The sequence below is a fragment of the Cricetulus griseus genome (assembly GCF_003668045.3).
Source record: "Cricetulus griseus strain 17A/GY chromosome 1 unlocalized genomic scaffold, alternate assembly CriGri-PICRH-1.0 chr1_1, whole genome shotgun sequence".
NCBI classification, from domain to species: domain Eukaryota; kingdom Metazoa; phylum Chordata; class Mammalia; order Rodentia; family Cricetidae; genus Cricetulus; species Cricetulus griseus.
The window spans coordinates 190635369-190659406 of record NW_023276807.1 but is presented as its reverse complement, the minus strand read 5'-3'; the positions used below and the strand labels follow the sequence as shown (position 1 = coordinate 190659406).

Sequence of the window (24038 nt, the reverse complement as noted above, 5' to 3'; positions counted from 1 at the left end):
AGAAACAAAGCAAACCTTGAAGTCCAGGGTAGTGACTGGAATAGACTTGTGGGCTAGCATTTTTATTTTATTTTATTTTCCATTTTCACATTTCCATTTCATGTTCTGTAAACAATTTTTTCAACAGTTTACTTTCAAAAACCTCACTGATTATAGTGGGTGTTGGTTTTTCTTAGGCCCAAGCAGCTGCTTCAAAGTCATTTCTGATTGGAAATGCCAGCGGCAATTGGCTGCTGTTGTGTTTGTAAGATTTGTGGGCAACAACTTGTCCCTCCAGAAAGCTCTCCACTGGATGTCCTCCCAAGGCCACACACCCTGCTCCTTGCTACCACCTTACACACCTCTACTCTGAACTTAGGCAGAGTCCCAGACCCCCCAAAAAACCAATCTCTTCTCAACAGCAAAACTCTGAAGGCCCATGACACTCAAAAGCAGCAGCAGGGCCATATGGCTGGCTTGTTAGCCTGGTCCACTCCCTAGTCTAGCAGCTTTCCCACATTCTTATTGGCTTGATTTAAATGCCTTTCTGTTTTGGCCTAAAGTGAGAGACTGTTTTTTTAAAAACAGTCCCTTCATTTGGCAAAGCCATTTAGTGGCTCATGTGTTCCTTGATTCCTTGGTTCCAAATTGCATCTGGTCATAATCCTTGGCAGTTGGTGACAATGATGCTAGAATTTACTTTTCAGATTGATCTATACTGATTAACTCTCCCTTAACTCTGAAAGATACCAGCTCAGGAGCACAAAGTAACCCTATTAAAATAAGGTGATGCTGTTGTTTTCTACAAATCACATAACAACATTGAGTTCACAGTAGCAGGCAACTTTAGAATGTTCCATACACATCTGAAAGCAGGCCACAAGGCAAAGTCTATAACGGAGAGACAACACAAAAGGACATTCAGAATAGTTGAAACGGAAGCACAAGGTGGGGATGAAATGTCACCTGCAGGATTACTGGGTCGTGAAAATAAAAGGTGAGAGATGGGTCTTAAGAGGCAGCAAGTGAGATGGTGAAGAACCTGGTGACCCTCTGAACTGGTCTCCTCTACCCTTGGTGGGAGCCCCAGAGATTTTTTGGGGGGGCAGGGGGAGATGGGATGTGCAGCTGTAGCAAATGGATGGGCTGTTTGGGGTGGGCCTGAACCATCTTCCCTCTTCTAGAAGAAAGGCAAAGAGCAGCCTGGGCAAAGCCCCTTCCTCACTCTTTCCGGCCTTTGGGCAGGGTGTTTGTTATCCTTAGATGATGAGCTCTGAGAGGCCAGCAGGTTGGTTACAAACACACTGATAGGTCTGATGGAATGTCCATGATTATGGTCAGCTCTACCTGAAAGGAGTACCCTTGATGTCTGTATAATAGTAGTCATTTGTCATCACCAAAACCCGTTTCTAGATCAGGGGGAAAAGTCATAGAGAAAAGAAAACATGGTTAGTCTGCTAGATGATGTTTTTCAGAAATCAATAAAAATAAATGGACACACTGTGATCTGATTAATAATAATTCTACATGAATCTTGTTTGAGATAAGTAAAGACAAGAGAGAAATGAGCTCAGCGAAAGATATTTATTCCAAAGAGAACCTTCAAAGCTAATTTTTCACACTGGTTTGTTTTAATGAAGAGGCAAGAATGTTTGAGAAAAAGGTACCCCTTTGTCCACGGTCTTCTTCACCTCCATGGAAAATTTCCCCGTCTTCCGATTCACCATGGCATTTCGTAACTGGAACAAGAAAATGGAATTGGGAATTAGTGCCTCCCTGGGTTCCCATGTCATTGAGTGCTGGGCTCAGAAGTCCTCTCTTCAAAGTCCAGAAAGGATTCCCACCAATTTCTACATGCTCCTGAGGATTCACTTGCACATGGTGTGCAGAACTCTGATTTGGGTTGTACAAGTGAACCCCAACATCTTTCCTGCTCCTGGACAATGGGGGGGGTGAACAAGGACAAATGACTTCCAACTTTTATTTGGGGTACACAAGTGAACCCCTTAGGGGTAGCAACAAGAGCGGCCTCAGGATGTTGATGAGTCCAGAGGTCATAGAATGAACTCCAGACAATCTGCTAAAACTATCAACAAGCGGGAATGTCTCTGGGGGACAAGTTGGTTTTCAAAGGGGGTACCGATTTGTCACAAAGAAATCATTTTTCAAAAGATAATCAAGTTAAAGATGTTTTTCTAAACAGCAGTTAAAAAGATTGGGGGGCACTGGGGAGACAGTAACTCTTTTTCCACAGCATGAATCAGCTTCAGATGGTCACCCAATTAACAGCCTTGCTGACAAGACAGTGAACAGTGCTGACCCTAGTTCTGAGTTTTGGAGGTCCCATCTTGGAACAGCAAGCCTAGCTCGCCTTCCCTCCCCCTAGCTGACCTCATCTAATTACCTGTGGCCTTCCACGAGTTCAGAGGAGGACAGCAGACTGGGTGATGAAGGATGTGCCTTCATGGGCAGCAAGGAGACATGACAGGAAAGGCCATTTAATGGGTTAGGAACAAAGGCTGACATGCCAGTCCATTGGGAACTGTTCTTTCTCTGTCTGCGCTTCAGGATTTTTTTTTTTTTTTTTTTTTTTTTTTTTTTGTGTGTGTGTGTGTGTGTGTGTGTGTGTGTGTGTGTGTGTTGATTTTTGTTTTTAATTTCTTTCCTTTGGAACCTGAATGAGATCAGGCTGATAGAAAACTGCAGGGCTTGCAGCACCTCAAATTTGATTCCGGGCTGTCTAGATTTGGGTTAGCATTCCCGTCTTCTCTGAGAGAGAGTAAAAGCATAATTTTTAGCTGGAGGCATGTATAAAATAAAACATATATTTTACTTTAGATATTTTTTAACAACACATAATGGGCATTTCTGGAAATATTTTCCCATTTTAACTTTTGTGGTTTTGGATGGAGAGAGCTGGTCCTAATTAAGTCTACTTTCTAACTTTTAAGAACAGGCTCGATTTATCTTTAACATGGTTTTCATTTTTCCTCTTTTTGGTGCCTGCCTAAAGCCATTTGGGACCTTCCCCTCTCAAGTTCCTCAGGCAAGTCAGAGATTATGTCAGCTTCTCCTAGCCAACCTACCCCCCAACCCCCAGTAGCAGAGAACAATTAGTATGGGGCCAGGGGGGCCCAAGGCCAGGGTCACTGATGCTTTCTAGAGGCGAAGGCTTATACAGTTATTCTAGTCTTACAAGGATAATAAGCTCTCCCTCACAAGCACCTCATTGTGAGGAAGGACAGAATGCTGTCACTTAGAAACAGACCCTAGAGACAGACTGACCATGGGCAAATCACTACTTTCTCTGTGCCTCAATTTCCTCTTCTGCTGAACAGAATAGAGCACAGCACCCATCTCATACAGTTGTGGTAAGTAGCACATGGGCAATGAGCAGAGGAGGCCCAGGTACACTAACTGTTCTCTGTGCCTTAATGTCCTCCATTCTCACCACCACTGTCATCGTTTTCCTTACCTGGGTGTCAGGCACCTCCTGCTAGCTAAAGGAATCAGAATTCAAGCTCCAGATGACTGGACACCAATGTTCAATCTCTTACCAATGTTTCTCTAGCTGCTTTGACAATGAGCTATATAAAGAATGCATCATGCTGAGGATGCCTTTGCATTTCCTGTCTCCATAGACTCCATTTCCTCTCTTCACTGGTCAGAGCCCACTGGGTGGATTTTGTGACATCTCCCCTACTTCTGTGGATTTCAAGTTACTGTCCCTAATTCTCCATGAGTTAGATAGACTCAAGAGGAAACAACATGGGGCATCAGAGACCCCTAGCTAGCAAGGCTCCATCACTGACATATAAGCTATTCTTTGATGTCGTTGTGCCTCAATGTCTTCTGTCATTTGTTCAATCAAAAATGACTCTGAGTGAAGCCACCCAGATCCAAAACTTCTGTCCAGTGCTGTCTTAAGCTGTAGATGTCAGGTTATTGGTAAGCTCCCATTGCTGATAGCTACTGTTGACTGAGAACTTCCTGAGGATCGGGCACTGATTCAAAAACTCTCAGAACTGTCTTCTGTGTTTCTATTTCCATACCTATCTGACCCGAGAGGAAGTTGAGGCCTGAGGCTAAGAAGCTTGCCCAAGGAAACACAGGCTGTAACTCTCATGCCCAAGTTTCTAGGGCTGGAAAGATAGCTGGGTGATAAGAATGCTCACTGTTCTTGTAGTGAGCCTGAGTCTGGTTCTTAGCACCCGCATTGGGCAGCTAATAACCACTTGTAACTCCAGCTCAAGCTGTTGTGATAGCCTTATCTGACTTCAAAGGGATTTCTCATGCTTTCAACACACACACACACACACACACACACACACACACACACACACACCGCAAGTTCCAAACCTCTGCTGCCTAAATCAGAAGATAAAATTAGTTATTTATCATTAGTATGAGTTATATATTGTTATTTCTTGCTTTCTCAAAGCACAAGTTTTAGAAATTGACTGTGGCATGGTCTGTGGTTTTACCTTCCCAGTAGCTCTTCCATATACTTTGGCTCTGGGACTCATAGCCCATGAGAAGGTGATATTCTGCTCTTGTATCAGAGGAGGGAAGAGACTAATAGTTGGAATGCACTTTGTGAGCCTGGAACATTCTAGAAAAGTCACTTTTCTATCTTAATGGTCTGCGTATTGCCAAGGATCCCTTGCAAATAATCTCTCTAGAAGTTGGTGGCCCCCACATGTGAGGGAGGTCCGCAGAGCTCAGGTAAGAGTGGTGAGCAATAACAATCCCATCTTCCCTATGGAAGAGCATGGCCATGGTGCTGCTCTGAACAGTCTTTGAACTTGCCACTGCCTGGATTTGTAATCATGAACAGCTGGAAAAAATGAAAATGGCTTGGCAGAGGAAAACTTTAAAATAATTTTTGGTGTGTCCATATGTTAGATGATTATACTGTCATTAGAAATCACATGCATAGATGCTTGACTAAACACACCCAAAGAAAGGCAAGTCAGATGTCAATGGTCTACGGTACCTTTTTGTTCCCTATCAGATGCCAGACATCTGTAGGTGTGATATGCAATGACCACAGCTCTCATCACAATGAAATGAATAACAGAAAAGGCAAACTCTCCTCCAGGGGATATAAACATTTAGCCACTTATCAGCCTCCCCAGCCTCTGGGATACACCCTGACACCTAGTTCACTTGTGCTATACTGGAGTCTCTGGGGATTATCAGTTTGGGTGACTTTATCAAAGTAACTACTTTTCTAGCACTGTGCTCCAGGTAAAGCTGGATGCTCATTCCACCAGAGGTCTGCTGCTCTTCCCCCTTAGGCAGTGCCCATGGGGGAAAGCTTCTCCAGAAGGTGCAGTTTCGATTGTAAATAGTTTGTGTCTCCTTATATAAAGACAGCTCATTCTCCTGATGATATTGCCTATCAGTTTACTTCTCAGTGAAACTTCCCTTGCTTGGCCATCTATATCCTTCTGTGGCCATCATTCTTCCTGAGTATGAGGCAAGGAACTGAGAGACCACTGGCTTGGGTGAATATGGTGCCCACTGAACACTGGGGTACCGTATATTTGTCCCCTATGCTAAGCCCACTAAGAACCAGGTAAGTGTCCCATTTTGTGCTCAAAGAGACTACAATACCCCCATAGAGATGAACATTTACTTTGTAAGAACTCACATTTACGAGGTACCAGATGGAGTCTTCAAGCACTCTGGAACTCTAGGGCTTTTTCCATGGCACACTAAAGTGGGTGTGTCAGGGACACAGCTTAGGGGGCCAGATAGTCTGATGGGTACTTTTGGACTATGACATAATTTCTCTGCCTCAGTTTATTTAACTGTAAAATAGGGATAGATACTTGACAGTGTTGCAATGAGAAATAAATGAGCTCATCTTTACAACACTGAAGGTGGTATTGTGTTTAAGAGAACTTCCTTATTTGGTGGCTATTGTTACTTATATGAGCCTTCTCTATGTATAGAAATAATCTTGTTCACTGTGGAAAGGTTCAGCAATGGCTAAAACATAACAAGACCAAACTGAAAATTAGCCTTAATTTCTTCAGTCATCCCCAGGAATTTCATCCCTGAAACCATATTCATCCAAACAACAAAAGCAGACTCATCGAGTTGTATTTATATTTATATATGTGCATATACATGCTTCACACACACACATATCAGTAATCAAAGAAAAAGGGATTATCAACTTGAGAGTTGGGGGAACATGGGAGGAATTCGGGGAGAAGATTTCTAGGAGGGGCTGGAAGAAATAAAGGGAGAAGGAACAATGATTTTTTTTAATTTAATATAATTTTTCTTTCCCAGAGGTGATTCTCCCTGGTGACTCAGACTGGATCCTGTGTATTTCAAGGTTCATTGCTGATGCGTGGGTTCCCCAAAAGATCTGTCTTTTTCATAGCAATTGGCATGATACCTAACTTATCCTATAATGGCAACAGAAGTTACATGCATACTCCTCTACTTTTCTCTTATGTGTGTATGCATGCTTGTGTAGGTAGACATGTATTTAGGTATATGTGTGTGTAAGTGAGTATACATGTGTATGGATGGTAGAGGCCAGAGTTCAAAGGTGGATTCAGTTCCTCAGAAGTTATCCACATTGAGTTTTGGACAGGATCTCTTGCTGGGTTCTGGGACACAAACCCTGGTGCTAGCCCAAGCTCCCATCCCCAGTACTGAAATGACAACTGGAATCGCACCATCCATATGGCCAGCTTTTTACATGGGTGCTGAAGAGCAACCTCAAGTCCTCATGTATACATAGCATGAGGCACTTTACCAACTGAGCCATCCTTCCAGTCCCCTTTATTTTAATTTTGGCCAGACTATTTTTGCAAATGTTTAAATGATATATGTGATATTACATCATTTTTGGAAGTATGCGGGGTTTATGCTATAAATGTCCTCATTAAATTGTACAAGAGCCTTGCTGTCCATGAGAAGCAGAATTCTCCATTCAGGTTCTCTGCAGCCAGGCCAACTTCACTGATGCTGCCCAGTAAAATCTGCTTCCTTGGCCCTTCACACATTTTGACCTGAAACCTGTCCTTTGTTGCTTATTTGCAAGCTTCCCCAACAGCATATGGTTATGCGGGCCTCTATGGGTAGCACATAAGAATGTTTTTTGCTTATTCCAAAATTCTCCAATCATTGGAGAACAAGATATATGGCAGTTTGGGTTTTCCCATGTCAAACACATGGATATTGAAAGAACTCACATTTCAAATGCCTTGGGCTTCTTGCCAGAAGGAACACAAACAAAAGATAGCCAGAGACCAATTTATACATAAGAAGAATATTGGTCTTATTTGAGAAATGGTAACTCTGAGAGTTAGAAAACCAGAGCCCAGCCCCTTGAGTCACATGACAGTGAAGGACACTCTGGGAATCTGGTACTTGAAACTCTAATCATAAAGGGAAAATGTGGTAAGGAGATGTGAAGTATTTCTGAACCATGAATAGCAAAAGGAGGTGTCCACCCACAAAAACACCAGCTGGGCACAGGAGCAATAATAGTGAGATGAGAAATCAAGTTGCAGGTGAAGGAGGGTTGAGAATGTAACAGACCCTGAGAGTGGGGACTTGGGAAGTAAGGGTCAGTGTGACCAACTTTGTCTTCCCCAGTGATTACAGTAGAAAAGATGAAGAGTCATGTCTAGGGTAAGGTCCAACATTTCTGGGAAAGAAAAAGAAAGGGTCCAGTGAGGTTGAAACAGAGCATGGAAAAAAGGTGAAGTGGAAGAGAAAGAAAGCAGAAGTTACTCTGCAAAGATCCATAATGGGAGTTAGCCACTGCAAACCCACAGGCCTATTCACAGAATCCTCACCTAGCCGAACAATGGTGTGAGCACTTCTTTATCTTTCAATCTATCAATATGCTTAATCCTGATAACCTCCCTCAGGACAACTGTGAGGTGCTGCAGGAATGGTCACATATTAGAGACAGAGAGACTCAACATAGGTGAGATTAGAATCCGGGCAGTGTAGCTGTCCACACTGGTGCTGGTGTAGACCAAACTCATGAGTTTAATCCCAAGAATCCACCAGGATCCTGGTCACAGTGTTTGAGGAATAGAAGATAGCCAACAGTTCCAGGTCAGTGACCTCACATGATGTCAGAGCAATGACAAGTAGGAAAAAAAAGAGTGGATGAGGCAGTAGCTTTTACTGAATGGCAACTTTATTTGGTCTGAGCTTGAACTTAACCAGACAGGGCTAGGTTAAATTTCTATAACAGATATGGCTCTTGCATTTTACAGGCAAGGGAGAAAAACCCGAGCTTCCTGCTATCTAGGACCATTCAGGGAGCAAAGACTATGAAAATAAGGAAAGTGTCATCAGGGGAGCTGTCTCTATAAATAAGCATGAGAAGATAGTTTGGGATGTCAAATGGCTTCCCTCAGCATCCCATGGGAAAGGTAGAGGCACAGGAAATGGGTATGGGATTGGGGGTTCAGTAGAGGTGGGAAGCTGACCACACATGGGGAAAGTGAGCTTGTAAATCCCTCTGCTGCTCTTTAGAAATAAGAGTTGTCTCCATGTAGACCAGACAAGTTGATTCTGTCTTCCTGGGAGCCTGTCTTACTGACCTGTAAGATGCCCTGACCTTGTAGTTCCTGGGTCTCCTGTTGCCCAGCCAGAATTCTCTGAAGATTAAGGCAAGTCCTAGCAATTGTACACAGTACAAGTTGGAATGAATTGGCTGCAGAGGAAACCAGAGCCTGCTGGGCATAGGTTCGCCAGACTGCACAATGGCCCAAACGACTGGAAGAACATTACACAACTCCTACTAAAGTAGAAGGGATGTTGTCTCCATGTCCCTCTGTACCAGCTTCTGAGCCATCCTTTTGGTCAACAGAGCCTTCACCCATGAGGCTTGAAAAGGGTCACTTACCACATCGTCCCTGTCTTCCCACTCTACTTCAGAGAGGTCCACACTACTGTAGTTAGGTTTCCTTCGCTTTTTCCCTTCTTCATACTAGCATAGGGAAGAAGAAAAAGACAAACAAATGGTCATAAAATCATCAACCAAGGCATCTTTATCCTCCTAGGACCTGTTTCCTCAGTAAGGACTGTGAATAAACAACAGAACCAGTGAGAAACCCTTTGGGTGACAATATTAGAATTTTAATGACAAGTATTGCTGTAAATGTTTCCTCTAACTTAAAGAATATATAGGTCAATTCTTTGCTTGGCATGAATTTGCCCAGAGAATTCCTTGGCTCCAAAATGCCAGGTGCAAATAATACTTATCTTACTCTTGGATGCAATACATATGTGAAAGTTGGAGAGACCCATCTCTATAAAAAGCTGATGAAATCAGCCCTTTATGACAGAGGAAAGCACTGCCTACACATACTTATAAAAATCCTGTCCTTTCCCCTAAGCTTCATACACTTCCTATTTCAAACATCCTCCAAGATCCTCAGCTGAGAAACAAACCTTTGATTTCCATAATTGGACTTGGGCTCAGCATCCTGAGACCACTTTGCTGGCTCGCATATCTTCTATTTGCTACTGGCCATGGCAGAAATAAGCTAAGCACGGCTCCTTCACCTGGAGTAGATGGGAGTATTGGGAATGGCTGCCAGATTTAATGGCCATTAGGGCATTTCTCTGGAAAAGCTGATGAGTGCATTAGTAACTTAGAGAATGGTTTCACTTTTTTCCCCTAAATCACTGGAGTTAGTCACCCAACAAGTGTACCATTTTATTGTCCGGACATTCTTGTGTCTGGATGTTTGTGTGTCTTGAGGCCTTTACTGTTGGTTATTGGGGTGTTTATTAGATAGGAAAGTCTGCCCTCTGCTGAAGACTAGGGATAAGCAAACACTTTACAAGTTCAGAAGGTAATGCTCATAGTACACTGACAAAGGTATACATACAAACAAGATACATGCATAGAAATGTACCTGCTTTCTTTTCTTCTTTGATTAAATAATAGAGCTAAGTGAGATGCATGGTCAGTCTACATGTTTTAAGCTCTCCTCCCCACCACACTCACCAATTTGGACACTGATTGGTGGTTGCAGATACAGTTCCTAAAGGTATCTCTGTCACAAGGAGAAACCTTTGCCTGTTTAGAACCAAACAAATCTAAAGTGGACCTCAGTGCAATCAAGGGGACAGTGGCCAGAAGGGGTGATTCTCACATCTCTGTCGTAGCAAACAATGTCAAACTCAAACATTGCTCTTGCACTCTTTATTCCTTGCTAACTGCATTGTGGGGTTCCTGAACCATCTCTAGAAAGTTCCCTCCCCCCAACAACCACCCAAGAAGGCTACCCTGCCCTGTTGACCACGCCTTCGTTCACTTCTCTGAGGTTTCCAATTAACAAGACATTCACCATTCACAGTCACTTTTATGACATCAGATCCACTCCAGATGAAGAGGAAGGAAAGTGGTTCCCTCAGAAGCCACTGTAAACGATAGCAGATTAGCAGTTGGATCCTGTTAGGGAAAGTTCCTGTGTGCATGGAAGCTGAGTAAGGCAGTCTTGCTAAAAGCAGAAGTGACTGGAGGGAAGAAAGAATGAGGGAGAGGTGTGGGTACATGTCATGGTCAGGAGTCACTGGGGAGGCACAGAGGGTGCTAGGACTCAGGACCTTCCCTGAGGGAAGACAGAGTCTGACCTCAGCTACAGAGACCACAGGCTTCTAATCCTATTTCAGTAAGAGCCATTCTCAAAAATCTCACTCATCCCAGAACTTGAACTTCAAAAGCACACTTTCACAGATGCTTGAGTCGCCTACTGATGGCTCTGAACCATTCTTTTGTTTGGCTTCAGTAGAAGGAATTCTTTCTTTGGTCACTGAAAACTGTTCTGTATTCATTTACTCAGAACACACATACTGGATACCTCGACGATATAAAGCACTGGGGGCTATGGAGATGGTAAAGTGCCTGCCATGCAAGCATAAGGACTTGCGTTCCGATGCCCAGAGCTCATGGAAAAGGCAGATGTAGTGGATCTGTGACCCGGGCACTGGGTGTAGTGACAGAGACAGGCAGATCATTGGAGCTCATTGACCAGCCAGTCTTGCCACTAGTGAGCTCCAGATTCTGTGGGAGACCCTGACTTAAAAAATAAGTAGAGAATGATTGAGGAAAATACTAGGCATATACCTCTGTCTCAGGATTACATTGCATACATGCACTCATAACTTTATGCACATATGCACATACTCATGGCAAATACATACACAACTAAAACACACACACACACACACACACACACACACACACACACACACACACACACACACAATGTAAGGCACCAAAGATAGGAAGTTAGGTAAGCATTATTCCTCTCTTCCCATGGACTTATTGGATCCTCCCTCCTTCAATTATGCTTCTGTGCCCATCCCACAGCTAGGAAAATGGGCTCTGAGAAGCTAAATAACAAACAAAACAAGTCAAATAAGATTATACAGCCAGTATGGGGGAAGGATACCTCAGCAACTGCTAATCTCTGCCTTAATGTTTCTGTGTAAGTCTTATGGTATTTCAGCCTTTGTTAAATTTAAACTGACTCTAAGGTCCTAAATACTAAGTGCATCTTTATCTTCAAAGTATACACAGGTTTCTGTCAGAAGAAGAGAGTACAGGGGCACTGTCATTGTCCACCTCACACTGGATCTGTGATGATAAGCAAGCAACTGAACAAGCTGGGCAAGGCTTTCCTGGTGAGCTGCAAAACAGGGACAGAACTTGCCAGCAGAGGCAGGCTAAACAGTTCTCCATTTTGGCAGCTCATCCCAGGCAGCACACAGGTAGACCTGACTCTTTGCACAGAGTTGAACACTACCTCATTCCTCAAAAGGAAGGACACTTCAGTAATTCTGCCTCTGTGCTACAAGCCACAGGCAGGAAGAGCTGGTTGAAGATGGTGTCACACAAGCAGATCAGTTGTCTCCTTCTGGAATGCATATTACAAGTTGGGACTCCAGACTCTCTTGACAGAGATATTTGGATGTGTGCTAAGGTACCTGGCTCTTCTGAGGTGACATACATAAGAATGAATCAGTTGAAAATCCTTGAAATTTTACTATCCCTAAATGTCAATATACATTTGTTTTTCTTTTTTGGAGATAGTTTCATGTAATCCAAGCTGATCTTGAATTGGCTCTGTAGTTGAGGATGACTTTGAACTTCTGATCCCCTGCCTCTTCCTACTAAGAGCTGGAAATACACACTGGCACCATTATGTACAGTTCATGGGGGCTGAGGATAGAGCCCAGGGCTTTTCACATTCTAACTAAGCAATCTAACACGAGTCACATCTCCAATCTTTTGTTTTCTTTTCTCAACACTCAAGACACTTAAGCCAATAAACCAAGTCTATGCAAGAAACACAGAGAGCTGAGAACAGTGTTCATCATGACATCAACACTCAGAGACGAAGGTACAGCTCTCATGATTTCCAAGATAAGTTGGGTTATTTAGTGAGTTCCAGACTGCCTGAGCTTGAGAGCAAGATCCTGTCACAAAAACAAAGAGGAGCTGTGACACCCTGTAGAGTGAGAGGAAAAGATCTCCCTGTATGCTGGTCTACCATTTGCTGCATTGTGCAAGATCTTAGAAGTCAACATCACTAAAGGAACATTTGATTGCCACCTACCAAGATGCACTACTGTGTCTGAGCAGAACTCAGCTCCATATACTCTCTCTCCATACCTCCTCCAGGCCACAGCCAAATAGTTAAACTCTGGACTCTCCCACACTGGGACTGGCCGTCCCCTCCCATGCACAGCGTCTGTGTGGAACAAATCCCAGACCTGGCTCTTCAACTCTCCCTTCTTGTTCTAAAGGGGCCCGTTATGGTGCCAGGCATTGTATATGGCAATTGTTAGTATATCTATAATCTGTAACTTCCTTTGAAAATGTGATTAACGAATTGCAAATGGTTTCCAAAGAGTTGTAAACAGACTTTCAGAGGCACAGGTAGGCCTGCAGCTTTTGGTGCCTGTTTTATGAAAAAAAATGTCCAGGAGAATTTAATAAGGAAAGCTATTGTGTGCTATGAAATACTTTGAGGTAGAGCTTCAAATAAAGGCCAGATGTGGTGCACAGACAAACAAGCCAGTGGCTAGGGTGATGGGACAAGAAGACACCCATCTTTGAAGCAAGCCAGAACTACCCAAGGGCTTGCTTGAAGCACAGTATTTAATGGTCTGAATATGAATTCCTTCTGTGTCACCTGCAAACTGGCTTTGGAAGCACACTGAAGTGATCCAGGTGTGGCCATTCTGATTTAAAGAAAATGACAATGGCTTTGCTTTTCTAGCATCTCTTTGGGAAAGGCCCAAGGGCATCATCCATACATACACCTATGACCTCTTTGCAATAAAGACAGCATGAGCTAATTGATCAAAAGTACACACTTTATAGACTGCTGAAAGGAAGGAAGGAAGGAGTTTGGAGGAAGACACCATGCCCAGGACAGTGCCATCTGGATGAGGATATGGTGAACACAGAGCCAGTCATCTAGAAGGATATTTCTGTCTCCAGGCAGGCATGACTTTCCTCTGGTAAAGACTTCCATTCTCTCCTCTCCTTTCTAAGCCTGAAGAGACTATTTCAGAAGGCACATGTGCATCTTTCTCTCCTGTGGACATTCAATTGTCTATTCATTTCCTGTTCACCTACACATCCCTACAACCTAATGGATGCCAAAATACTTCTCAGCCCCTGTGCCAAGCACAGTGAATCTCTGTAAGACCTGGAAAAACTGCACTAGGAGGATCAGTGCCTACCTTCAAGTTCTTGGTCATAGCTCTCTATTAATGGCTCATACTAGCTCAATGTAGGCTGGTGGAGAACAACTAAAAGCTAGGCCCAGATCCCCATCAAGTCTACATATTCATGCTCCATGGCTAGCTTTGCATGTCTCTGGAATCTCATTGTTCTCCTCACTAGATAGTTTTAGCCCTCAATTCCCAGAGATGTCTTGCACTGAAAATAAACATGGCTGAGCCCAGAGCTCAGAACATCATAGATTCTAAGAAATGCATCCTAAAACATTTGCTCCCTTGGCCAGTGTTAATGACCACTGATGTCAAGGCTGGTTTCCAAAGTACCACACTTGTGTCACACAGTGTTCATCCCCTGTGAGTATACTCATGAGATAAACTGGCTCTTAATATGTAAACTGCTAAAGGCAAACTTCAGTCTGTATTGGTAGCCTTTTCTCAAGGCCAAGGGGAAGAACATGTGGGCTTGTGGCAGAGTGATTCCCCTTCCCCTACACTGCTATAGTTGAATTTCATCCTGCCAGTGGCAAATCAAGGTTTCCATAGGGACAATCTCTAAGAGGTGGAAACCATGGCTACTGTCAGCCCCAGCTCTCCTAGGGATTAGCAACAACAGGGACTATAAACTAATGTCATCAATACTTTCTGTTTCTTTCACTAATTTTTCCCTAATTCTTTGTGCAATAATTCCTTGTAGGAAATTTTGAATGGAAACAGTGCAGAAGTCATACTGCAATCTTCCCATGAGTACTCGAAAGCACTTACAATTTTCAGCTTACAAAGTTCATTACTTCCCTAACCAGGAACTCATAAAACACACAGCTAGTCTGCTCTGTCCACATGACTACCCACCTCTACTCTTTGCCGCCCACAGAAAGTGTCTTGGGCCAGGCACTATGCTAACTGCTGTCTGTATCTTGCCAAATCCTCCCAAGTCTGGTGAAGGATTTTATAGATGGAAAATCGGAGCTAGAGCCCTTGGTGACATGGCTAGCAGAACTAAGAAGCAGATCAACTCCACCTGATGGCTGAGTTCTCCACTGGAGTGGTTCCACATCACTAACTTGGTCCTCTGTGCGGGTGGCCATCTCTGCCAGGACAGATAAGTGCTCAATCATGGTGGTAGAACCATCTGGAAGGTAAATTCTAGCAGGCCCCTTCGTCTCTGTGCCCAGGTGAAGGCTATGTAGTCCTCCAGCAGCATAACTGTCCTTGGAAACTGACCCTGGTGTCCAATGAGTTTTTGATTAAGAAGACTACATGATGGGGACTTCAACGAGTCACAGTTGCACTTGGGCCCAGTTTACCTTCTCTATTTACCTTCATCATGATTCTTCTCAGGACCTTGGCTACAAGACTAGAAGATATGTTTGAGCTGGGATTTACACCGAAATTCTGCTGCCCCCATGGTGTGTGACTCTACAGTAGTCTATTCTCCCCCCAACAAGACACATACCTGCATGACACACATATCATGCCCCAGCATAAATTCCTATGGCTCTGTATTGGAGATGAGATCCTACAAGCCCTGAGAGGATGATAAGCCTAGACCCAGGGCCATGAGGGTGTGTCCCATAGTTGCAGGGAGTTTAGAGAGGGGCAGCGGGGCATGTCCAGACAGAGCCTTTTCCTCTTCCTCAGAGGCACGCTCTTGCTAATTAATGTTTTTAAGTGTCTAGAAGATGAAAAGTTCTATGTGCTCTCCTGTAGTTTGATTACAAAATCCTTTTGATGGCTGTAAAACTAAAATGGCTTGGATGTTAAAAAAAAAAGCAACAATTAAGAGGCTGCTTTGAAAGCCCAAATGACCTTTATCTTAATCAGTGTCCTCCTAGAAGTCATGAGTCACAAACTGTGTGTGGGGAGGTGGTGGCCTACCCCTGCCATGGTTTTGTAGGTCAAACATGGCTTACTGTACCATGGCTGGATTAAAGTTAATTCTCAAGAAGCCAGTCTGTCTGGTTACCACAAGCTAGTCAGGGACATTAAAGTGTGCTCAGTAGCTTTACAGGAAGGAAAATGTGTGCCAGCAAAGGGACAAAGGACAGGGATTCGTTGCTGAGAGGAGAGGGGCAATGCCAGGCCTGGTGAAGGAAATAAGGGTGTCAATGAGGATAGTCAGCTGCTAGGAAAAAAGAAACCACAGGGTGGCATGCAAATTAAGGGTGCAGCTAGCACCTGGGGGACATTTTCTCCAAGCAGTCAGAATACTTCGAGACAAAAGCCTGTCTAAAGGTAAAAGCAAGAGGTCCTTGTAAACAAATTCAAAGTTCCTGAGGGTTGCACTGGGCTCCTGGGTGTGGGTGTGGCTTCTTCCAAATCCTATTTCACGAAGGTTTTCACATACCACCACACCATTAGGAGATCCTATCTAGGGCCAAGAGAACCTCTGTAATTTGGAAGCTTATCTGTGATATCTGGCAAGTAACTTTTTCCCCCTAATTTACGGAATTTTATTTGACATTTTCCATTACTGTGTTAATGATATCAGAAGACCCCAGGGTATGTTCAGCTGTCACACCATTTTAGAGGGGGGATCTGATCAGGCACAGCTAATGGATTCTAGAGCTGCAATGGCAAAGAAAATTTCCTTATTCACACAAGGAAGATCCCAAGCTAGTAGCAATGGGCTCTACAGCTAACCTGACCTTCCTTATGGGGTAGCAGCTGTCATTTGTCAGAGACAGAGAGTTCAGGGTGTGGCTAATTTCTCCCTGTGATCAGTCCTGGGTACCCACATTCTTGATGCTTCTCTCCAGTTTGCCACTGGGAAGATGACTCTCCTCTCACTGTCTCTACTTTGGGGCCCAGAGTTAGAACCTAGAGAACTCTCAATGTCCAGAGGAGTTTGACAAATACAGGAATACTAATGAGATGTTCTATAAATGAAGCAATAGAGGAATGTTGCAAAGGAGGAGGCAGAGATCCTTCCGAGCCAAGCAACATCACCCTTTCTGTGAGGTTTTTGTAGATCCTTCCAACTAGAGTCTCTCTCCTTTTTCAAATGGGTGTCCCTCGTTTCAGACCTCCCTGAGAACATGCAACATGAACGAGCATGTGGTACCTTGTGTAACAAATGCTCTCTGCCCAAGCCATGTTCTGACCTCCAAACTGGGCAGGTTTTCATCCATCAGTACCTCTTTCAGTCCCAAGCAAAATGTTTAGCCTTTGGCTAGTGTGTGTGTGTGTGTGTGTGTGTGTGTGTGTGTGTGTGTGTGTGTGTGTGTGTCTGTGTCTGTGTGCGCGCGCGAGCGCGTGTGCACGCGTGTGCATGTGCTTGTGTGTATGCGAGTGTCTGCACAAACATGTGCTCATGCCAGTGCCAATTAGAGTGATGTATCTTTTTGCGAATGTTTTTGGATACATGGTGGTCCGAATAAACCCAGGAGATTTCTGATGTGATTTATGACTCACAGAAAAGCCAGAGTCCCCTGCAAGGTTGGCTGAGTTCTCACAGTCTTGCTTTGCTTGTGACCATGGAAATGTGGGTAGCATTGGGGTGGGAGAATGAGAGTATGGGCCAGTCGGCCAGTGAAGCAAGCTGCCACATCCATGGATCACTTCTGGCTTCTGAGTGCTTTGAAGGTGAGTCACATCAGACAGGCCATCAGCTTAGTGTCAACCACCAAGGAAAGGCTCCCCCTGGATGAGGATAAGGGGCCCCAAAGCAGTCCCCTTGCCTGGGTTCTTCACCTCTAACCTACTTCCTGGGTTCAGACAGAAGGATTCTTCTAAAACCAAAATTAGAACATGCTGGTGCTTGGTATAGACCCCTCATGCTCTGCATGATGATGCTTAATATTCCAGGGCTAGCTGCTGAAAAGGTCATCATTGCTTTTACCTTCTGGTCTGGGCACATGCCACTCCATTTGCTCCTTATAGCCTTGACTCCAACTGAGTCAAGTGGTCTATCTCTCTGACCCCTATGGGTGAACTGGGTCTAGGCAGAGTCAGTTTAAAATCTTCCCCTATTGTGTCAGCCTCTCATGGTGACCCCACTATATGATACAGGAGTCCAACTTGTATGTTTGCTTCCTACATTGGCTCTTAGCATTTTAGAGAACGTAACTATTATTTGTGTGCCCTTGGGTGTGCAGTGCCCGGGAATTGCCTGACCAAGAATAGGTTCTTTTCTTCTGGAAACAGCAGTTGACTGCAGAGTGAACATGTGTAAGGATTCATTCCACCAATACCCACCTAACAGTGACTACATGCCTGGCTTGCTGTTGGCATCCAGGAGCATTTACTCATTTATTCCTCATTATAATCCTGCAGGAGGCATTGCTTTTGTTCTCATTTTTTAGGGGAGAAAACTGAGGCCTGAGATTTAAGTAACTAATGCATGGACACCCTACAAGGGCAATCTAAACCATATTAATTTGAACCTTATACAGAAAAATTATTCAGATAATGTCAAAGCCCCTCTCTGTGCCTCCCTAAAATCCCTTCTTTGAGTACATCTGGGAACCTGGTGGTTCCAAGAGAATCATATCACATCACTGTCTCTGATACTCAGGATATACAGTACTCTGAAACCCCCCACATTTCTGGGAAGTTATAATAACACTTAAGAATGCCTCACTATACACTTAAGAATATTTCAAATGAATCCCTTGGTCTAACTTGGCTCCTCTCATCTGTTTATACTTCCTGCTCCTGGGGGTGAAGCTCCATTCATTGGACAATCTTCTCCGCTTACTTCTATGTGCCAAGCCAGGTCATGCCTCAAGATAAAATGGCCTGAGAATAATGTAGCAGGGAGGTCTTAGGATTTTTGGTGCATCTCAGAATGTGTGTGCCTCTGTGTGTGTGCCTCTGTGTGTGTGCCTCTGTTTGTGTGCCTCTGTGTGTGTGTGTGTGTGTGTGTGTGTGTGTGTGTGTGTACATGTGTGCCTGTGCCTGTGCCTGTCTGTCTGTCTATATATGTTTCTTCTAATTGATAGCTTAGATTTGTCTCTTGTGGAACTTAGCTACAGCTCAGCCTGCTACTGTATTCCTGACCACGTAGACTTTGATCTTGTCATCTCTGGGTCCATGTTATGGTCTGGATATGAAATGCCTCCACAGGGTTTGTCTCCAAGGCTTGGTTCTCAGCTTATTATACTATTTTGGGAGGTTTGGAAGACTTGAAAAACATCAAACCTTGCTTAAGGACAAAGATCACTAGAGGCATGTTCTTGGTGATCACATCTTGTCCCTAATCCTTTCCTCAATCTCCTATTTCCTGGCCACCATGAAGTAATCAATTTGTTCCTCCATATCCTACCACCATGCCTTACCCAGACCACAGTGAGCTCACCAGTGACTAAAACTTGTGAAACCATGAGCCAAAAATACCTCCCTTTAGGGATTTTCCCCAGAAATTTTTGTCACAGTGATGGGGAAGTCATTGTGGCTATGTTCAATGTCCCTTGAGTTTGCTCTTATGAGCCTCTAGACTTCCAGAAAGAGACTGGTATAAGAAACAACAAATCTAATATCTTAAACCTAGCACTGCATCCTTGGATCTGGTAGACCAGATCTCCTTTTTGCCACTGGGTAGAAGTTACTTAGTTTAATCCAGTGAAAACTTCAGCTATAAGACAAAGAACTGCTACCAGGCACCATCCTATTATGCCAACCAATGGAAGGAGGAGGTGACTGGACAAGAACAGCTGTAGACCCATCTCAAGTTGAAAGGGGCAGGTAAAGCTGAGCACTCTCAATGCAAACTCTGCCCCTGCCCAGCTCAGCTATTTTTTTTTTTTTTTTTTGGCCTGGGTAAGCTAAATGTTTGGGTGTTTGTTTTCATCCAGTAAATATTTCCAAGGAATGTAGAAATGACACCTGGGTTGTATGTTTGGAAATATATTTGCTTTCCACATGATCAGTAAAAGCTAAGAAAAATATTAAGAGCAGGCTCCTCCACCATGTAGCCATCATTTCAGTGGTGTGATGGGATTAAATTATTGTGTCCCCAAAGCCCATGGTCTCAACACTTTTATCTGCATTCTTTGGGTCTTATCATTCAGGATTATGTAAAAATGACAGCTGCTTATAATTATTTGGGAGTTTTGTGTTGCAATAATTAAAAACATCTGCCTTTATCTTTCTGCTACCAGACTTAACCCTGTGAGGTTGGGTCTACTGAACTTCAAAGAGGGAATGAAGAAATAAAAGAAAACTCCACACATTACTAACAAATTTCTAGCGATTCATTTAAATGTATAACCAGTTATTCCAACAGCCTTCAAACCCTTCATTATCTTTTAAATATATATAATTTGGGACTGCTAATTAGATAGCAATTTAATGCTCTCATGGGGATTCAGATGCAAGGTCTTCCTAAAATGTAAACGCAGAGGAATAATTGTTGGCATTCACATGATTGAATTCTTCAGTTATTCAAATAAGTGTGCTCATTCACACAGTGAGATCATTTGAATATCCTGCCCTCAGACTCAGCTGTAGGTTTCACAGGACCCTTCCATACCATGAGGGTCGGACTGCGTGACCTAGTCCACCCAGCTTTCTGGAGAGGGCAGACAGGACCCCTGGGAAAACCTACTCTCATTAGACTCCTCCCTCTTCTCTCAGAAGTAGGTGGCTCCTGTCTTTCTGGAGAAGCAAACTTGCTTAGAATCTGTAATCTGCAGTTCTGAAAGCTTTTATGCTTGCTGCTCTGACTTCTCTGCACTGGGCTGCTTGCTATTGTCTTCTTAGTTACCATCAATGAATATCTCCCCAGCAAACTACTACAGATAGACAAGGGGAGAGTTTCATTCTGTCTTGAGTTTCTACTTCCCTATCAATGAAGATGGTCCTTTAAATTGTATAAAGATGTGCAGCCCATGGAGCAGTATGATTGATCAAGGAGATGACATTGGCAGTGATAGAAGCCAGCACGCGTGTCTCAGCCTGGAAACATGGCTAGGGTTTGCATTCCTGGCCCAGGCTAGTAGCTAGCAGCTGAGGCTCATTTCCCTCACTAGGGAAAGGAGGTGCAGACAAATCTATAGGAATTTTTAAGAGATCATTATTCAACACATTGCCTGTAATTACATTTTGATGAGCTTTTTATTGCTAATTTATCATCCAAGATGGGGCATTCTAGATATGAAATTAATCTAGTAAAACAGAGGTCAAAGTATGCTTGGGGAAAAGAAGAGTCTTTTTCTCATCAAATTATTTCACGCCCCCCCCCCCCGCAAAAAAAGCAGCAGAAATTCCTGTCTCTAAACCAGATTTCTTTCGGGGGCCTACTCATGACTTTTAATGCTGCCTAATGGACGTAAATGCAAACTCAGATGCCCTGAGCAAAGGAGCAGAAAAGAATGATGGGAACATGGGTGCAAGGGGCCTGAACTAGAGGAGGGCATGTACCACCCACTGTGTGTCCACAGAGACGCTGGTGTGGATGCACTCAGTGTCGCATGCCTTTCAAGCATTAGTAGCACACATCTGTCAGAAGCAGGCCTCAAGACAGGCTCAGTACAAGGTTTTCCTTCCAGAGCTGGAGAGATACCTTCAGGAACACAGCAGGGCATTGACAGGCATGGTACCACTGGGTGCTTCATTTCCCTGGGGAGCTATGAGAGCCAGCATAGAGCACACACACCCAGGAGCTGGGACTCCTGGGGAAGAGTGTCAACTGTCCGGCTGTGCTGATCCTCGTCCCTCAGCACACTGGCCTTCTGTGTGCCTGGAGAAGTAGAGCATATCCTCCTCACTCAGGCATGGGCAGCTGTGATGCATACAACATGAACAGAATGTCAGGGAGAGGGACAGGTGTCTGTGCTGACTGTATCATCAGGAGCTGGCAGTGCTTTAGACGTCTGTCCTAAATCAATGGAGAGATTCCAGGCTTACCGGGTATCCCCAGGCCTCAGGGTCTTTGCACATGCTGCTTCCCTGGCACAGCCCCAGCTCCACAGTCTATAGGGAGATTTCTCCCTCAAGCTCCAGATCTCAGCTTACAGTAAATGGGGAACCTAAGCAATGGTCTCTGAAGACCCAGGTTGGTAGCTTCTTCTCCCTTCCTTGCTGACAGGGGTGGGGCTTCACAAAAGATTTCCTGTAAAAGATTTGGGTAGGATGATGGACACTACAACAGTGGTGTGGTTCTCTGTAGCTAGAAATGTTGGGAGACCTTGCTTCCACTCTGCAGGAAAGGACAGAGGGAGGAACAGCTACAGAAACCTGGAGCAAGAAGGCCACAGAGAAAGACAGATTCCACAGTTTCAGCGTGGGAGCAGCTAGGCTGGCCCCAACCACATCTACACTAGAATGAAGAACAACTTCTGTGTTACCAATAGATCAGCATTCAGGGACAAAGTAAACACCAGGAGCAGAAGGGAAACAAGCACCGCTTCAGAACCAAAGGAGCAAGATTTTGACAAATCACGTCCACAGACATTTTTTGTGAAGACTGCCTTAAGTGTATTTTCTAATGGACACATTCCTTGATTCAAGTATCAGACACCTTTCTTCTGTAAATATTTAATTAATGTTTTTAAAAAAACTACAGCCGTACATTGGCAGATCCCCACCCTCAGGTGACCCTTCTGACACATGCTAACAGGCAGGGTGCTACTGGAACTTAATGAGACAATTTAGGCAGGGTGTCCATCATAGAGCCTGGTCTCTGATATCTTGGGTAGTAGCTGCATGGTCATCACTGGTCCCATTTGCTTGCCATTTCTAGCATCCAAAAATAATATTAAAGCACATTACATATTTAAAACATGAACTTGAGTCCCAAGCTCATCTACTACCTGAGTATCCAAGCACACACTTGGTCCCAGGACCAAGAGGCTGCAGGATGAAGCAATAAGCTCAGCTCCACCTGGCAAAAACACAGGATCTCCCAGTAAAGCCCTTTATATCTTAGATCTGGAACTACACTGCAGCATTCCCGCTCAAGTGACCAGCCCAGGCAGTTCCCACAGTGCCTGTGGCATTTCAGCAAGAAGCAAGCATGCAGAGATGCAAGATTCTTGTGTCCACCTAGCCAATTAATGTTTATCAAAACGAGGCAGCTCTCTGTAGGGGTTATACAGTCTTTTACTCCTCCTTTGTGAACACAATCTTTTTTGAGCAGATACACTTTCTAGGCATCCTTTAATTCTTTCTCTTAAACTAGAGTGGATTCAGACCAAGCCTAAGCAGGCTCTCTCATCCCTGTTCTGGGGCCAGCAAGACACAGTGTGCTTGGGTCTCAGCACACAGTGATGCCTGCGCGCCACCTACTGGCCAATCTCCACCAGTTCATCAGCAGCCAGAGAGTAGAGGGCAAGGTGGCTGAAAAAAAAGGTGTATTTGCTTTAAGGTTTACAACTGTCTACCATATATTCCCTGATAGACTTTGCCAGAAGAATGTATCCTCCTAAGACCATAAAGAAGTCATCCCTGAGATGCCTGAGATCAGTAGTTCCAGGGAGATGGTGAGGTTTTCCCAGTCCTTTTCCATCTCCTTTGGCAAGCCCTCTCACCCTTCAGGGCACCCATCCCCTAGAAAGAAAGATACTTAATCCATATGCCCAGAGGTCTTCTTGGCCATGAATGCTGATGCTGTTGTAGAGTACTTTTATGGAATGATGAGCATTTCCTAAGCAGAAACATCCCTCTAACTGCCCAAGACTCTTTCACCAGTACTACACTTGATGTCAGCAGCATCTGTGGGATGTCAGCAAACAGAAGGTCAGAGGGCAGAGGGATGACCGGGGTAGAAGGGCCCCACAACCCACACATGCCCTGACATAATAAGGAGTGAATGTTTGATGAGAGCACATGTGGCACCCATATTTCTCATCTCTTGTAGGAACACAGTACCCAGACTCTCATCATCCCCATCATCCTTCCCACTCGCACCTACTTTGTTGTAGAAGCTAAGTCCAGCAAAGGGTGATGGAGAAGTTAAACACATGTGCACACCCTAGCAGTAAGTAACCCAAACAAACAGAGACAGGTGCATGCCGGAGAGCTGTGAGGACGAGCGGGGCTTCTCTGAGGTGACCACTGAGCTGAGAGCTGGAGGAAAGTCATACAGAAGATCAAATTCCAGATAGAAGGGCAGGTGAACTGGGAGGAACCTGGGGTTCCTAAGCAACAGGCGAAAGCTTGAGGACAGGCACAATCCTATAAGGATCCTGCTTAAACATCACGGAATGTAAACGTTTTCTAATTACACAGCTTCCGTTCACATAACCCATTAGTAGAACTTCAGAAGGAGGGAGGGGAGAGCTCTAATGTTGCTTCCACCTAACTTTCTGCTTCACCTGCTGTTAGATTCACCCTCTAATTAGTGTAATATATATTTACAGGTG

The 24038-nt window shown here is 44.2% G+C and overlaps 1 protein-coding gene across 1 annotated transcript in view; it reads right to left on the bottom strand.

The window, feature by feature from the left end:
• Cacna2d3 (calcium voltage-gated channel auxiliary subunit alpha2delta 3) overlaps positions 1-24038 on the bottom strand; it is an 804511-nt gene that overhangs the window by 163468 nt on the left and 617005 nt on the right. Inside the window, exons 18-20 of the mRNA XM_027389601.2 lie at positions 8876-8959; positions 1647-1718; positions 1327-1388 (exon numbers count right to left, since the gene is read on the bottom strand). Coding sequence (XP_027245402.1) covers positions 1327-1388; positions 1647-1718; positions 8876-8959 — 218 coding nt within the window. The remainder of the gene's footprint in view (positions 1-1326; positions 1389-1646; positions 1719-8875; positions 8960-24038) is intronic.